Genomic DNA, 16,714 nt, shown 5'->3' with positions numbered 1-16,714 from the left:
GATGCGAGCACCTTGCTGCTGGGAGAAGGCTGCGGAGCAGCTCATCTCCTGCTCTCCCACCTACTCGTGCACCCGTGTTGCCATTTTTTAATAATTCCATCATCACTTTAAATAGCTGTTACTACCAGAGCCCACGGGCTCCTGCCTCCAAGTCCTCACTGGCCGCGTGCGCAAGCAAACACCGGCACGCTGCCATCCCCCTGCGTGTCTCTGCATCTCCCTGCCCCATCCCGGGGCGCATTTCATTACTTTGTGCCTTTTTGCCAAGAAATACCAGACCGGTGTCGTAGACGATCATGGGAACTAATTCAGTCTGTGCCAAAACTGCTGCACGAAATGCAGCAGCATCTCTGCTCTTCGTGCTGCACGGACGGGCCCTGTGCGAGCTCCCAGCCACGGGTGCCGGAAGCGGAGCGACAGTCCTGGAAGGCTTTTGTGATCCTTTTGGGTCCCTTCCGGCTCAGGACGTTCTGTAGTTCTTTGATATCTTCTAATTGAGCCCGGGAGGATGGGAGCCAAGACCCCTACAGTTCCTACAGACCTGCGAGCAGGGGGGATGCAAACAATTATTTATTTGCCTCGTTGCAGTCGAATTGCGTGGACTGGACAAAACCTGGTGTGCGGGATGACGTTAAGGATGGTGGGTGAAAGGGAGAGAAAACTGAATAATTAAGAGTGCGGCTTTGGGAAAGGGAGTTTGCTGCTATTTTGAGGCCTAAACGGTTTGGTTCTTGCTTGTTACTATTACATAATGTATTTAACTTGGCATTACTTTATGTAAGTAAGGAGAGGGAAAGGAGGGAACGTCACTCAAAAACCTTGTCCCCGGGTCCCAACCTTTTCTGCGCTGCTTATAATTAACAGAGTAGTTTTGGAGACCAGCTTAATTTTTGGAGGAGGAAAGTCATCATCAAAGTTTCCAAACATCAGGGCGATGACAACACACATCCATGAGGATCCTGCAGGTGCCTTACAGGAGCAATCAGCACCAGAGCAGACCTGTTCTTGTCAAGGGGGGATTTTTATTAAGAAAGCAGAACCCAAACCTTTCCAGCCTCCCTTTACTGTCACAAAGAAACCGAAAAGTGTGTGGCGTGAGGCAGGGAGGAGACACCAGACAAGCCTGGTGTGTGTGAAACTTTTGCCCTTGGTTTCTGAAGGCTTCTGAACTTTAACTTGGGAATTTCTTGTCTGATAACAGAGAGAAATGGGGAACTGGGTGAAGGGAGAAAGTGGGAAACCCCCAACAAGGGTCTGGGAGGGGGGATTAGGAAATTCCTGTTATTTTTGCTGTCACTGCAATATTTTCTGCTGTACTTTGTGGTGGACGTTGTGCTTTTCACGGTGTTATTCATGCTGTCAAGGCAACATGGATCCCTGGAAAAGGTGCTAAAAGTGGCAAGACCTGCTCTCTGGTGGGATTCCAAAAGAAGATCACTGGGATATTATTCCTGGCTGTTCCAGCACCCCTTATCTAAAGCCTCACTTTCCCCTAAATCTCCTTGTGCCTCAGTTTCCCCTGACATGGCTATACCACCCCTCAGCAGTGGCCCTTGGACGGACAGACATCACGGCCGCTTTCCGCGTTCCCACACGGCACTTTCAAGGACAGTTCGTTCGCAACGTCGTGTATCAAACCCGGCGCGTACCTGTGTTCTCAGAGGTACGAACAGCTGTAAATCTTCAAGGAGAATAATGATTAGCCCTAAGCGGTGCTGGGCTGCGAGAAAACAGATCATGGAACAATTACTAAAAGCAGCGGAGACTAAAAGTAGCATTTAATGGGATCCGACGTCTTCTGCTCCTGCTGACCTGAATGCTGCTCCTTCTGCCAAGCAAAGGGAACAAAAACCTCTGAGATTTGTAAATTGGAGTATTTAGGCCACACGTGGATTAGAGCGTGATCAGATTGGCTTTAATGTAGAACTGCTCTGAATACCTATAGATCATATAGCACTGAGGGATCAATGCTTTTAGGGAGGTCGTGGGGAGAAGAGGAGCTCTGGGGAGACCTTATTGTGGCCTTTCTGTGCTTAAAAAGGGGCCGATCAGAAAGATGGGGACAGACTTTTGAGCAGGGCCCGTTGAGACAGGACAAGGGGTGGTGGTTTTAAAGTAATGGAGGGAGATTCAGGCTGGACATGAGGAGGAAACCGGGGCAGCGGAGCTTGTCCAGGTGCCAGCTGCGGGTACCGCTTTGTGCAGAGGATGCTCCGTCTCCCGCCCTCGCTCCCTCCGACACCGGCAGCGCTGCCCAACCCCACCGCAACGCCTGGTGCCGTGAAGCCACAGGAACATCCAGCTGCCAAAATGCTCCAGGCTTTCAATTATCTGCACCTCCGCAAGGAGATTGCTCAGCTCAACGTATCTAAAAATCTCCCGTGATGACAGACGGTGAGCTGACAGGAGAAGCACAGCTGGCAGAGAGAACACGTCTCTTCGCTTCCTGTAATTTCACGAGTGCTTCTTCACAATGCCAGCGCTCGTAAAGGTCTGTGGTTCTTGCAATCATGCGGAGAAATAATCTCCCCGGCTGACGCTGATGTGTTGCTACCTCAGGGGAAGGAGGCAGCAGCTGTGGTTCAGCACACAGACATTGCACAACCCCTGAGGATGGGAAGAGCTGATGTATTGCTGGATCTGGCTGAAAGAGGAATTTTAAGTCAGCAGAATATTGTTGTCAGCACTGGGACATGGCCAGGTTGCTATGGGGACACTGGTGCCTTTAGGTTTTTGATGGTGTGAGGAATCAGGATGCTCTTTCACCTGATTTCCCTGAGAAATGGTGTTTCTGTGATCCTCTCTTCCAGCTGCCAGCCCCACTCCCCTCCCATCGCATCCCAGCCCAGTGCCAACCTCCAGCCACATCTAAGAGAAGGGTGAGGGCTCCGAGACACGAAGCACTTACAACAAGCCCATGCAAAGCCCAGCCCAAGTGCCACGTGCATCGCCAGCAGGTGTTTGTTTGGTGCCGCAGCTCCTGGCAGCCCGTTGTGGCTCAGCCGGTGCCCACGGCTGTGCAAAGGGACGATGCCAGTGTGGTGGTGACGGGGAGCAGGGACAGACCCGCAGAGCTGTCCTTAGCCCGGGGGAGCTGGCCTTAGCAGTCAACATCTAAATTCCCATCTTTAAAAGCAGGTCAAGAGCCCAACCCTGCTGACGTGAGGAGTCGGAGGATAAATACTTTGAGGACTGGAAGAAGGTTTTTGTTTCCCAGGCCTTGGGAACGTGGTCAAGCGGATCTGGTGGAGCCAGGGTTGAAATCTGGGGTGCAACCCATGGGGGAAAGACCCACAGCCAGCCCGGGGAGCTGGTGGGTTTGCAGCAGCAGGAAACCCACCCGCAAAGCCAGCTCGAGCATCTGCAGCCCCTCGTCCTCGAGGCAGGAGGAGCTGGAGCCAGGCTGGGGCTGCCGGAGCCGCAGGGGCTCCAGAGAGAGGGGGAATTACATAGAGAAAAGCAAAATTCAGCCCCAGAACTAACCTGTGCTGAAAATAATCAGTGGCTAATTTTATGTCTTTATGATTGCCTTTTAACCGTGACTTATTAAAAGACGGGGAGAAACAAGATTATGTCCTGGTGGGAGGATAAATGAGCGTTGCCATAGCAGCCAGGGGATGCTGCAGCACAGCTCGGGCTGTCTGGACCACAAACCATGGCAGAAACTTGGGGCTGGCCAGGGCACTGTGAACCCGAGGCGAGCCGACAGCCTGGGAAGTCGAAGAGGATAGATTTATGTTATCAAGCCAAAGCCAGAGAGTCAATATTTAGCCTGGACACGGAGCCCAGCCCCTGTGCAGCCGGACCCCTGTCCATCACGCTGCTCCACTGCCCTCCCCAGCTCTTTTCTCTCTGCCTGGTCTCACAGCCGGATCGTGTTTCCCCCCCCGTCTCTGAGCCAACCCCATCCCAGAGACACTTTTATCAGTCTCAGGGCAAGGGAGAAGCTGGGATTTTGGGGGGTTTCAAGGGATTAGGAAAGAATTTGCCTCTGGGAATCTCTTTCCACCATCTGCGTGGGATAAATTGTGCGATGGCGATGGAGGCTTTGCAGCTCGGTGGGGAACTGCTCAGAGCTAAACATGTGGAGGCAAAAACCCTCCTGGTCCCTCCCCACTGCAGAACTGGGTGTTGAAAAGCCCAGGAGAGGGTGGGGAGAGCTCTCTGTCCCATGGTCCCAAGCAGGAACGAAGCAGGAGGATGTTTTGCCAGGTTCTGTGTGTGCAGACGTTGCCAATTCAACCGCTGGGTTCTTTCCTCGCTGACGAGGGGCAGGACAAGCGTCCGAACCTGCAAGCGCCACGGAAAACATCATTAACTGGGAGCAGCAGGGATTTTTTATTTGGCCTGTTTATGATTTTCTGCTTTCATTATGTCGCTATAAAGCAAACGTGCTTTGCCATTAACAGCCCTGACCTTACTGGAGCGGGAATACAGCTGGGGAAGTGACCCTTGGTGTGTGCACCCGCAGCCCTGGCACGGTGCAGGGGGCTTTGCTTCCAGCTCCAGCCCTTCCTGCATCTGCCTGCAGCTTCTGCAGCGCGTTATTTATACCACAGCAGGGCTCGCAGCGTGCTCGGTCCTGTCTGTGCCAAAGAGGGGAAATCCCTGCCCTGGAAAGCAGACGGCTGCTCCCGAGTTTGTTTGCTTCGTGGCACTAAAGCAGGACTGTGACCTGATGTCACTGGGTGGCCAGAGCCCTGGACGAAGAGTCCCCTCTGAGATGCCAGTGCTCACTTTATTACTCCTTTAAATCTTGCAAAGACCTTTTGTACCTCTGCTAAAGAAAAATGCCAATGCTGCAGATGCGAAACATCATGGTGTCAGGTTTTTTGTACCTGAAGCCTTTCAGAAGTGTCTCTCCTTAGGAGAGGTGTCCCCAAAGCAGGACTTCTCCAAGATGCATAGATGAGGTTCTTAGGGACATGGTTCAGAGGTGGTTCAGACTTGGCAGTGTTAACAGTTGGACTCGATGATCCTAAAGGTCTTTTCCAACCAGACCAATTCTTATTCTAAGATGTGCTGCGCCACATCCCCTGGGGACAGGAGCTTCTAACCAAGCCCATGCTGAGCTAGGGACTCTGGGTGCCCTTGCACAGGCATGGCCAGAGCCCAATGATCCTTTTCGGCTCCCCAAAAGAATGATGCTTCATCTCCTCATCCCGCGGCAAGGACCACATCCCCGCGTCCCTCCCTGCCTCCCCAGGCGGTGCCCGTGGCTGCGCTGGGGCTCCTGGGGACCTGGCTGCAGGAGCAGGTACCGCAGGGATATCGGAGGGGTCGGAGGGCAAAGGAGCTGCTCTAAACACAGGCAAAAAGGGGTTTTCACCCAGATTGTCTAAGCACAGCTGGTCCCAGGAGATGGCTCCTCCTCTCTGTCCTGCACCACTTGCTTAACTTCTTCATGTTCCACCTTCTGAGCAGCCTGAGCTGGGTGAAGATGTCCCTGCCCATGGCAGGGGTTGGACTGGATGAGCTTTGATGTCCCTTCAACCCAAACTATTCCATGATTTCTGCCTCTCTACTGGCTCATATGTGGGGAGCAAACAGTCCCTTCTCCCATCTCCGGGGGCTGCTCATGAAGGGACAAGCTGCATCCCAGGTGCCCTTGAGAGCTGCACCGCCTGCACCCCACGTTCCTCACTCCAGCCCCTGCTTTCGATGCCTTTTCTGGGGCTGCGGCACGGGTGCTCGCGCTCCCGGTGATTGGGTGCTATTTTGCTCCGCACGGTTCGGCAGCTGTTGCTGTATATTATCCCAGAGAGCTGGAGCCAGCCGGGGGGCTGGAGGCGAGACGGAGGTGGTCGAGCCCCAGGTACAATTTTATGTGGCTTTTAACCCTTTCGGCTGGACGTGGGACAGCCCGCGGGCACAGCCCCGGGGGCAGCGCTCACCCCACTGCCGACCAGCGCTGGATCGGGGGCCGCGGGGCCCGTCCTGGCGCTGCCACGTGAGCGTGCACAGGGAGAGCAGGGAGGGCGAGGGGACTATTTTTGGAAGTTTCTCTGATGTGAGTCAGCGGTAGGAGCAACCTCAGGAGCTCATGCAGGAAAAGTCCCGGCGACAGCAGAGCGAAGCCGATTATTCATTGAGTTTCTGCAATTTTGTGCGTTTAAGAGAGGATCTGGCATGCATCCGAGGGAGTGGGGTGGATGGGCTGAGCAGTCAGACGGGACGGCTCCTGTGCAGGAGTCGGTGTGAGCCGAGGGTTGGAGCTGGGTGCTGGGGCTGTGGGTCACCAAAATGTCCCTGGCATCGGTGGCCGTCCCTGCCTCGCATGGCCTGGGCAACGGTTGTGTGTTTGGCACGTGGGTGCTGGAGCTGGTCCGATAGGAACCAGCCCTGGGGAAGCCTGTTCCTGCAGGTGACACGACCTGGCTGGGGATGAGGATCCCACGTGGGCTGTAGAGCCCCAAAATGCATCCACCCCCGGCTGGGCCGTGGACCCGCGTCTCCCATCCGGAGGGGCACAGACCCGGACACGGAGCCGGTCGCCCGGGGGTGCTCGGCACGGGGGGAGTGTGGCTGTCACGGAGCTCTGCAGCGTCGGGGCAAAGCCTGGAAACGCTCCAGGGGCTGGAGGCGATTCAGGCTCCTCCGTCTGGGTGAAGCCCAAGGGATGGAGACGTGAGAACAGCCAAGCACCCTGCGGCAGGGAGCTGAGCTCGGCCCAGGACCGGGGACCGCAGCGGGGATGCGGTGACACGGCCGTGTGCCACAGGGCTGTGCCACGCGCTGACCGCCCGGCGTTTGTTTGATCCCTCTCAGTTTAGTGACAGTCCCTCCAAGTGACATGGCAGCAGGTCCCCCTGAGGTGCTGGAGAGAGACTTGGGATGCCCTGAGGCCACCGATGAGTTCCCCAAGCGGGCAGGGAAGGACAGGAGAAAAGGTACCTTGTCCTCACCGCGAGCCTGTGGCCAGGAGGTGCCAGTGGCCCTGACCATGACCATGGCCGTGGCTGTGGCTGTGCCAGCACTGCTGCCGCGGTGCCAGAGGCCCCACAGGAGCGGGCTCAGCCCGGCAGAGATGGCTCTTTGCGGAAATCACAGGGTGACATCGGGCGTCGAGGGGCACCCGCATGGCATTGACCCCGCGGGCATGTCGGCCGTGGCCAGGGTGACAAGGGACTCGTGCCCTCTTCTCTTCACACTCATCTTTGCTCAAAAAGTGTGAATAGTTGTGTAGCTCAAAAACACAATGTGTACTGGGGGGAAAAACTCTTTAAGGGAAAATCCTCTGGTTTTGTGCTTTCCTCAGGGCTGGGAACCTCCATCCAGTGGAGATTCCCAGGGCAGCTCCTTCACTTCACAGCAGAGGAAGGACCAGGCTCACCATCACTAAAACAAAAAGACTTTTATTTCTGCTTAAAAGCCAAGACCTTTCAGTCAGCGGTTCCCCAGCCAAAAGGTTTCTTCTTATTTGTTTGTTTTGCTTCCAATATCATGTCTTAGATTTCGTCCCGGGAACTGGTATTTTTTCTCAGCATTCATTCTTCCACTGGGGGAAAATAAATTAAATCCAGCTCAAAGTGGGGCAAAAATTCCTCCTTCTGGGGAAGCCTTGCGAGGATGTGGCATCCAGATGGCAGCGGAGCCAGAGCTGCGTGCGGAGGTGCCAGGAGGGCTGAGGCTGCTCGGTGCTGGGCCCGTGTCGGAGCATCCTCACCCCAGACCCAGTTGAACCGCGACAAAGCCCTGGGGACCCTCAGGGAGGTTGTTCTCTCTGCCTTCGCATCTGGGAAAAGCCCTGAGAGTCACTCCTGAGCTCCATGGTCCTCTTGGGTGGCTTGAGGTCTTCTTGGGGCTCTGGTTGCTTCACAGCACCCGGAGCTTGTCGTGCTGTCCAGGCTCCAGCATGAGCTGCCTCCAGCCCCGAGCAGTGTTGCTCCGGCCACGTGTTTTCGGGGTGTCCATGTGCACCCTGGGCTGTTTGTCCCCTCCATGTGCCTCTGCAGGGAGGCCACTGTCCCCCTCAGCTGCAGCTCCCCGGGGATACCCAGGATGGGGCTGTTTTGGGGCTCAGCAGCCCCAGACACACTCAGGGGTGCTCTGACACCCTGACATTTCCAGCTGCCACCGCGGTGGCCGGGGCTTCTGAAACTGCCCTCCGCGGGTGACCCAGCTGCACTAAGCGGGGAAACGTGGCCACAATGTCCCCGCTCTGCCAGCTGTGGCAGAGCCACATGCCCCTGCTGGCCCCCACCTCCCCAAATTTGCTGCCTAACACTCTGCGCTGTGCTTGCCTTTAGCAGATGCTGACGGGCTGGTGAGCAGCGACAGGGAGAGCAGCGGAGCCCATGTAAGTGTGCGGCAGCCCGGGGGCTGCCGGGGGCCCTGTGCCGGGCGGGGGCTGAGCAGGGGGTGTCCCGCGGGGGCGTCCAGCCCAGGAGGGCTCCGCGGGGCGTTGCACGGGGGGAGCGAAGGCCACGTCCTCCAGCTGTCGCTGTCACTGAGCCGTGCCGGTGGGTAACGCTCCCCTGTGGCACCGCTCCAGTGCCGATACACGGGCCAGCAGCCCGCCCGGCCGCCAAACCACCCGGACCGCAGACCCCAGCGTGTCCCGCGCTCCCTCTGCTCCCGCTGCACCAAACCCACTGGCGAGGCCACAGCGTGTCCTGTGTCCAACCCACCACCCTCAATGGAACCGTGCTCATCTGGGCAGGTGAATCCAGCCCCAAAGGCAGCTCTGGGGGGGTTGCTCAAACACAGCTGGGGGATCAGCAACCACCAGCCCACCAGTGTGTGCTGGGGCTGCACCCAGTGCCTGCTCTGCAGCACGGAGCCAGCTGGTGGCTAAATCCCTCTTAGCAGACATGGAAAATCCCACCCCAGCCTGGTTTTAAGGCTGTGGATGCAGATACATAAACCAGATGAGTTATCATAGAATCATTTTGGTTGGAAAAGCCCTCAAGATCATCAAGTCCAACCGTTCCCCTGTCCCCGGCACTGCCCCGTGTCCTGAGAACCTCATGTCCGTCTGTCCAACCCCTCCAGGGATGGTGACTCCAGCACTGCCCTGGGCAGCCTGTTCCAATGCCCCACAGCCCTTTGGGGAAGAAATTGTTCCCCAGATCCAACCTCAACCTCCCCTGGTGCAACTTGAGGCCGTTTCCTCTCGTCCTGGTGCTTGTTCCTGGGGAGCAGAGCCCGACCCCCCTCACTTCAACCTCTTTTCAGGGGCTAGAGGAGGCCAGGGCCCCGCTTGGCATCTCTGAGCAGGATCTGGACGAGCCTGAGCTGAGCATGCCAGAGCCGGCACTGCTCGGTGCGGACAAGAAAGCAGCGGAGAAGAAGCGAGTGGAGAAGGTGGGAGTGAAAGGCAGCGCTGCCGGGCCTCCAGGTAGGCGTGCAGGAAAACCCTTTTCTGCCCTAAAATGGCCAGCCTGGCCCCAGGTGGCCACAGATGCAGAGCACCTGTCCTGCATCCCCGCCCAGCCCAGGGCACCATCTGGCCATGGAGAAGTGACAGGATGAGCTCTGCCCTTCACAGTCCCCTGGGAGCTCAGTCACACAGAGATGGGGTTTCTCATCCACCTGCCAAGCACCATTTCTCTTTCTCCTCCTCTCCATCCTGCCTGGACCTGCTGTTGTGGGGGAGCAGCAAAGCCTGGAGCACAGGCAGAGCTTTTCCCCGCTTATCTCCAGGATGCTGTGGTGCCATCGTGCCCCAAACAGCTCAGAGTCAGCCCCCATGACACTCTTTTCAACCCCCACTTGGTGCAAACACCTCCTGCCTGTACCCCTGCCCTTCCCACCCCAGCACAGAGCCCTTTGCCTTCCCAGCTCCCCCAGTAACGCTGTTTTCCTCGGGGTCACCAGTCCCCAAGAGCCTCCCGGTGCAGAGGAAGGTGGAGCCCCCCGGGCTGGACCCCACGGAGGAGCCGCTCCTCTGGGAAGGGCTCACCCTCAACAAGTGCATCCTGGTGGCCTCGGTCGTCGCCCTGCTCAGCGTCACCTTCCAGGTGCTCCAAGGTGAGCCGGGAGCCGGATGGAGGGGGACAGGGTGGCCAGACCCTCCTGCCACCTCCTGCCACCTCTCCCTGTCTCTCTTGCAGCGCCGTGCTCCAGGGAGGGAGTCAGCCCGGGCAGGCAGGACCCTCCGCCACCTCCCCTGCACGGTGGGTTCGGATGCTCCAGGCTGCCCCGATTCCCCAAATCCAGCCTGAAATGGGTCCACGTCCCGGGGTGGGGTGGCCCTGGGACCCCATGTAACAGCCTCGTCCCCTGGTGACGGTGGCCTGTCCCTCTCCCCTCCCAGAGGTGGTCAGCGCCGAGGAGGAGGAGGTCCAAGAAGTGGTGACGGCTCAGCCTGCCCAGCTGGAGAGCAGCATGTTCGAGGATGATGATGGTGACGGCGACGACAGTGACGATGACAGTGATGACGATGGTGAAGCTGACAGCAACCTGGTACGGGTCCGGGCTGGGGGGAGAAGCAGCATCCTCGGGAGCATCTCATCCCTGGGGGGAGGGATGGAGAGGGCTCTCAGTCCCTTGGGCTGTGTCACCGGCTCCTGGTCCCCTCTGTCCCCACCCCAGGCAGAGCCCTGGATATTCAAGAAGTGGTTTGGCCGCTCGACACCGGAGGATGAAGACGAAGAGCCTGTGGATGTCCCCGAAGTGCCACCAGCTGTGACGGAGGTGAAGAAGAGTCAGGAGAAGCCAGAGAAGAAGCCAGAGAAGACAGAGAAGGAGGAGAAGCTGCAGAAGGAGGAGAAGGAGGAGAAAGCCTGGGAGAAACCAGAGAAGGAGGAGAAGGAGGACACGCCGGAGGAGGAGGAGGAGGAGGAGGAGGCGGAGGAGGAAGAGAAGCCAGAGAAGGAGGAGAAGACCCGGGAGAAGAAGAAGAAGAAGGAGGAGAAGGCCCGGGAGCGCCGTGCCGCCCAGGAGTGGAGCAGCCGCAGGGAGGCACGAGCCAAGGACAGGGCGTTGGGGGACAAGCCCGGCAGAGCCCTCAGGGCCCCCCGGGAGCCGGAGCAGCCGCCCCAGAAGAAGCGGGGCCGGGAGGGGAAGGAGAGGCGGCGGGAGCGGGACGAGCCCAGGCGGGAGGGCTGGAAGGGCCGTCCTGGCAGGGCCGAGGGCGGCAGGGAGAGCCCGACGCGGGACTGGCGGCAGCACAAGGGCAGGAGGCCCTGGGAGCCGGCGGCCACCCCGGGGAGGGAGGGGACGGCCCGGCACAGGGAGGGCAAGAGGCGCGACTGAGGCTGGGGCAACCGAGGGGCTCCATGGTGCCGAATCCAGGGGGGTCCAACCCCGCCATCACCGCCGTGAGGGCCACCAGAGACACCCCGGCTGGCAGCGCGGGCTCCAGGATCCCTGAGCAGCGGCAGAGCACCCGGGAGCCCGACACGAGCCTCCCTGGGGACTTGGGCCCCCCTGGATTCAATGCACAACGGCAACCCGAAAGGCCTGGGGGAAGGACCTTCTCATCTGGGCTTCGCGTTATTTCTCCATCCCCACCCGAAATCTCTTGTATTTCACTTCCACTCGTGGTCCCCAAGGCACCGGGGGGGCACAGGGATCCCAGTGAACAGAGTTTGTCTCTAGACCGTGTAGCTTTTGAATTCAGTGAACGGTTTTATTTAAAGCAAGTCAAGAGAGAAGTGTATTCTGTATTCTGAGGGACGTCCGGGGAACGAGCACCCCGCTCTCACCAGGCCCTGGTGCCGCTGTCACCGGGTGGCGCGAAGCTGGTGACAAACCAGGGCTGGAGAGCCCGTCACCCGGGGTCCCTTCGGGCTTTGCCTTCCCGGAGCCGCTTTTAGGAACGAAACACAAGTGCAATATCACACAGCGCTGTAGCAACTACAGGAGACGTTCACAGCCCCAACCCACGGCAGGTTTAAGTATTTGCTAAATCAATAGAGGTTAAAATAAACTATTTTCATTTTTAATAAGATATTAAGTTGAATGTTTTAAAAAAAAAAAAAAGACCAAAAAAGATTGTTGTCCCTCATTGTGTTTGTGTGTTCTGTGTGCCCCCCCGGCGCTCGGGGGCTCATGGCCAACCCAGGTCCTCAGGCGGGCTGGGGGACGGGGCCGTGTCCCTGCCAGCTCCCTGGGGACACTGCAAAGCCCAAGGGCTGTTCCCAGCACTGGGGAGGAGCCCAGGAGCTGCTCTGAGGGAGTCAGAGCTGCGGCAGCCCCGGCGGCTCTGGGAAGATGATCCGGGGGTGGCCGGGCTCTCTGTGCCGGCCGGCGGGGCCGCGGAGCAGGTGCTTTGGCAGCAGCGTGTCCCCACTCCCATGAATGGTGTGAGCAGCGCGGGAGGTGTAAGGGGATCACTCCCCTGCCCTCCCCTCGCCCCCCGGCTCTGCGGCGTCCCGGCAGCGGGGTCAGCGCGGGGCGGTGCGGACGTGACCGGCACCGAGCCCCCGGCCGGCTCCCGTGGGGACCCATCCCTGGGAAAGGCTGGTCCCTGCAGGGGGATTTTGCCTCTTGTTCTGCTTTTGCAGGTAGAGCCGCCTGGCTGGTGGGGCTGAGTTACGGGCTGGTAAATGGCCAGAGGATGCTGCGAGTTGGGGGGGCTTGGAGGGAGCAACAGTTGCCCTGCCCAGCTGCTACAGGAACAGAAAGCAAGGGATAAATAACGTGTCCTGGCCGAATCCATGAGCCTTGACCTCCCACAATGGCCCCGCAGCACACGTACCCAGCCCAAACCCTGCAGCACGGCCCCACGGGCACCCCCGGCATCGGGAACGGGTAACGCTGGCCTGCGGGGTGGCCCCCAGGGACCAGCATGGCTACAGACGAACCCAGAACCAGAGCGACGCTAACAAACAAACCGCAGGGAAAGGGCACGCGGGGAGCTCCTGTCTCGGAGAGAAGCAGCAGCTCCTTTGCGAGGGCAAACGTGGGCTGGGGGGGAACGGGCTGAGGGCGAGCGGGGAGGCAGGCAGGAGCCTCTACCGACAACCACACTCCTCTGCCACCATGTTGGGGAACTTGCGGACCTCCAGCCCCTCGGCGGAGAGGCTGATGATGAGCTGGTCCGAGTAGCGGACGGGGACGCAGCAGGGAGCCCGCTGGAGCGGGGAGCCCCGCTCCTGCATGCCCAGCAGCAGCACCGTGTGCGAGTGGTAGCTGGGGACGCGGGTGGAGAGGGGCAGCTTGCAGGGACCCTCGCAGTTGTTGGCGGCGTAGACGGTGGGCATGACGATGAACTTGCGGTCGCGCAGGTCGATGGTGAGCTCCTGCAGACGGCAGTGGGCCTGGTGCCGCGCGCTGCGGTTCTGCCGCAGCACCTTCCCGCGCTCCTGCCAGCGTGCCCGCACCGTCTGCAGCGCCTTCAGCAGCAGCAGCGTGTGCAGCTTCCCCGAGCCGGGCGGCCGCTTCTCACCCTGACCCTCGCCCAGCCCCGGCGGGTAGTAGCAGAAGCTCAGGAGGTGCTGAAAGAGCCCCGTGTTTGCTTGGAAAGCTGGGATGTCCCTCAGCTCCTGGATCACTGTCTGCAGCTTGCCCATCAGCAGCTGCAGCACGGTCCCCTCGGGCTGCCAGCCCCCCAAGTGCTGCTCCAGCACGGCCCCGCTGTCCTGGGGGAACAGCAGCAGCGAGGGCTCCTCCGACTGCACCAGCCGCTCCAGCGCTGCCTCCTCCGACAGGTTGAGCAGCTGGTGAGGGAGGGTCTCCATCACCTGGAAGTCCAGCCAGTGGTGGGCGCTGGGCTGGGTGGGCGGCTCGCTGGAGGAGCCGGACGGGCTCAGGACCTGCCGGATGAACCGGGTCAGGATGCCCAGGAACTGGCTGCTGGTGCCGGGCACTGGGGACGAGACGTTGCCTTGGCTCGGGGCAGTGGGGGACGGCAGCTCCTCTGTCTCGGGCTGGGGTGGGCTGTGAGGAGAACACAGGGAGTGTGGCAGGGACCCCTTGTACCCCAGGCCCTGCCCCACATCCTCCCACCACAGTCCCACAGCAGAAGGGCTGGGGCTGCCCCTCTCCTCCCTCTAGCCCCCATGTTTTACAGACCTGAGCTGCGGATACGGAGCCACGTCCAGCACCCCGTCAGCAGAGAGGTAGGAGGAAGGGCCCAAAGCCACCTCCTCCTGCCGTGCCCTGGCCAGCAGGAGCAGCACGGGGGTCATCCTGGTGAAGCACTTGTCATCGGAGCCAAAAAGGAGCTGCTGGGTCTCCATGGGGGTCAAGGGCGCACCTGGGGGAGAGAGAAGCAGGTGAGGATGGTCATACAGAATTGTAGAATCACAGAATCATTTTGGTTGGAAAAGCCCCTCAAGATCATCGAGCCCAACCTTTACCCACCCCCGGCACTGCCCCGTGTCCTGAGAACCTCGTCTCCGTCTGCCCAAACACCCAAGGCAGGACCCAGAGGACACAGACATCCCCGCCACGTCCCTACCTCCCTCTCCTTGGCGCCTGATGACCAGGGTGGCCTCGAAGCTGAGCCGCTGGCTGCTGCGGGTGACGGACGCTCCGGCAGCTCCCAGGACCAGGTACCGGCTGCCCCTGCCCAGGCAGACGCTCTGCACGGAGGCAAAAAGCGCCGGAGCACCCAGGGAGCGGTGAGGCATCACGGGGGGACACACTCCAATGACCCCCCCGCTGTGGTCCCTGCAGGCTCCGGGTCACCCAGCCCGCGTTGTCCCCAGCCAGCCGGCCGCGGTGCCCTGCTGCCCCGGGGCGGGGGAGCCGGGACCCCCGCAGCGGGCCGGGGACACCGGGCTGTCCGTGCGTCCCTGCCAGCAGCCGCGGACAGGGAAACAGCACCATCTTCAGGCACTGCTCGACCCGCGGGACGGCCGAGGTGCTGGGAGAGGGTGCGAAAGGGCCAGCAAAGCTGAGACCCCCCGACACCCTGCCAGCCCCCAGGACCGTGTCCCGGCCGTGTCACCCACCTGCTCCCGCGCCAGCCCCGGGCCGGTGACCAGCAGCTCCCCGGGGTGCCCGGCTGTCCCCGGGTAGAACAGCAGCACCGCTCCCCGCAGCTCCCCCAGCGACCGGCCCACCTGGGCCTGGAAATCCAGCCCGAACCGCAGCTTCGCCTGCGCTTCCCACTGCACTGCGGGGAGAGGACGGGGGGTCAGTGGCCAGCGCGGGGTGAGGAAGGGGCTTCGAGGCTGAGCACCAGTCCCCTGCGGTGGCCAGAGCACCGGGGACCGGAGCCAACGGGGCACAGGGATGCGGCAAATCCCCTTCCCTGGTTTGGGGAGGCAGCAGGGTGAACCCCGCAGCGCCGGCGAGCGGAGCTGCCGTGCTCCCAGGGCAACAAATTTTTATGGGCAGATCCCCCTGCAAATCACTTGTCCTGTGGCAGCTCCGCCGGTGGCTCGGGGCCATCGCGGCTGTTTGTCACGGCCGGCAGAGCTCCCTGGGCAAGAGCCGCTTCCCCAGCTGCCCAGGGCTGTCGAGTTCAGCTGAAAATCCAAAATCCAGGAGAGGAGGAAGAGATTTCAAGAAAAGAGAAACAACCGTGACCCCCTTGCTGCATGGGATTAAAACCTGGGGTTCAGGCAGGGTGGCCTCCCTCAAGCACAGCTCTTACCCCCGAGACGGGACAGAGGGACACGGGACAGAGGGACACGGGACACGTGCCGCTCTTTTTTGCCCAGGACCCAGAGCCATTAAGGCAGAAAGTGGTAAACGCTCGTCATCTCCAAAGCAGAGCAGGAGCCACCAAGACTGCAGCACCTGGGCGTTAATCACGGGCAGGGACAAGGCTCCCTGTGCACACGAGCTGTCATCACCACTGACGCTTCTTAAAAATGTACCCAGAAAGGCATTTTACTGCACCACTTTGCTCATTTTACAAAAGAATCCAACCCCGCAAATGTAATCCTGTGTTTAAGTCCCCGGTTTAGGGCATCGGGCTCCCCGAGCCCCGTGCTCGCCCGGCTCAGCCTCGGCACAGGGGTTTCTCACCAACCTTCCTCCAGGTGCAGCACGAGGAGTCGCTCGGGCCCCGGCTCCCGCAGGTGCGTGTGGATGCGCCGCAGGGGCTGCAGAGCAGCACCCGCCTCCCGGCCCGGGCAGAGCCCCAGGGGCTCCGGGGGGCTCCCGTCCCCGCCGCTGCGCTGGCTCAGCAGCTTGATGAAGCCGCTCTCATAGCGGGTGAGCACACCCACGACGTCCAGGTGCCGCAGGGTCGGCCCCTCCTGGTCCATTTTCACTCGGCAGACGGGTCCCTCCAGCCCCCCGAGTGGCCACGGGTGCCCCGTGTCCATCCAGCCCGTGTCCCCATCCTCGGCCACCCCCCAGAGGCATCTTGCTGCTGGGTTGGGCTTAGAAAAGAGGCGAGGAGCAGCGGCCGCCCTTGATCTCACCGCCCAGCTGGGTCTCACTCCCTCCTGTAAACTTGCGTTTTCTCTCTTTGCTTCAAGTCCCGGCTCCCCCGGCGGGCTCAGCTCCAGCGGGGTGACTGGGGAAATCCTTTCCCCTTCGCTCCCCGTTTTGGGAAACGCTGCAGAAGGGAGTGACAGCACCAGGTATGGCAAAAGCACCCTGAGAGCAGCCTCCATCTCCCGCTTCTGCTCCCCACGCTGGGGCAGAAGGGAGGACGCGTCTCCCTTTTAAAAACCGGTGGCCTTGAGTTGACAACACACAACACACCTCCCCTGAGAAACTCGAAGGCTGTCAGGCCCGAGAGGAGGGAGGGATGTTTTAAAGAAACTTTTTTGTTCTATTTTTGGGTTTGCATCTAGAATTGGAAACGTAAAAAAAAAAAGTTAAAGATGTTTCCCTTACTCGTAGGGATGCACGGCCTTGA

At 60.0% G+C, this 16,714-nt stretch overlaps 2 protein-coding genes across 4 annotated transcripts; one reads left to right on the top strand and one right to left on the bottom strand.

The window, feature by feature from the left end:
* Positions 1-6,778: 6,778 nt before the first annotated feature.
* LOC135999096 (cilia- and flagella-associated protein 251-like) lies at positions 6,779-11,896 on the top strand. Of its 3 annotated transcripts, none has more exons than XM_065652568.1 (8): positions 6,779-6,890; positions 7,259-7,408; positions 8,253-8,299; positions 9,178-9,340; positions 9,820-9,972; positions 10,056-10,118; positions 10,259-10,407; positions 10,537-11,896. In XM_065652568.1, exons 1-8 carry the CDS (start codon positions 6,794-6,796, stop codon positions 11,197-11,199), a joined length of 1,485 nt encoding a protein of 494 aa, XP_065508640.1. In that variant the 5' UTR covers positions 6,779-6,793; the 3' UTR covers positions 11,200-11,896. The 3 variants fall into 3 exon arrangements, with proteins under 3 accessions (XP_065508640.1, XP_065508639.1, XP_065508641.1); XM_065652567.1 differs by having other exon boundaries at positions 8,250-8,299; XM_065652569.1 differs by lacking the exon at positions 7,259-7,408.
* Positions 11,897-12,902: 1,006 nt separating this feature from the next.
* Positions 12,903-16,466, bottom strand: AMH (anti-Mullerian hormone). Its single transcript, XM_065652761.1, has 5 exons — positions 15,875-16,466; positions 14,847-15,010; positions 14,351-14,474; positions 13,963-14,146; positions 12,903-13,827 (listed from the first exon to the last, which is right to left on the bottom strand). Exons 1-5 carry the CDS (start codon positions 16,464-16,466, stop codon positions 12,903-12,905), a joined length of 1,989 nt encoding a protein of 662 aa, XP_065508833.1.
* Positions 16,467-16,714: the final 248 nt, after the last annotated feature.

The sequence above is a fragment of the Caloenas nicobarica genome, chromosome 27 (genome assembly GCF_036013445.1).
Source record: "Caloenas nicobarica isolate bCalNic1 chromosome 27, bCalNic1.hap1, whole genome shotgun sequence".
Taxonomy (NCBI): Eukaryota; Metazoa; Chordata; class Aves; order Columbiformes; family Columbidae; genus Caloenas; species Caloenas nicobarica.
This window is presented reverse-complemented; position numbering and strand designations above follow the sequence as displayed.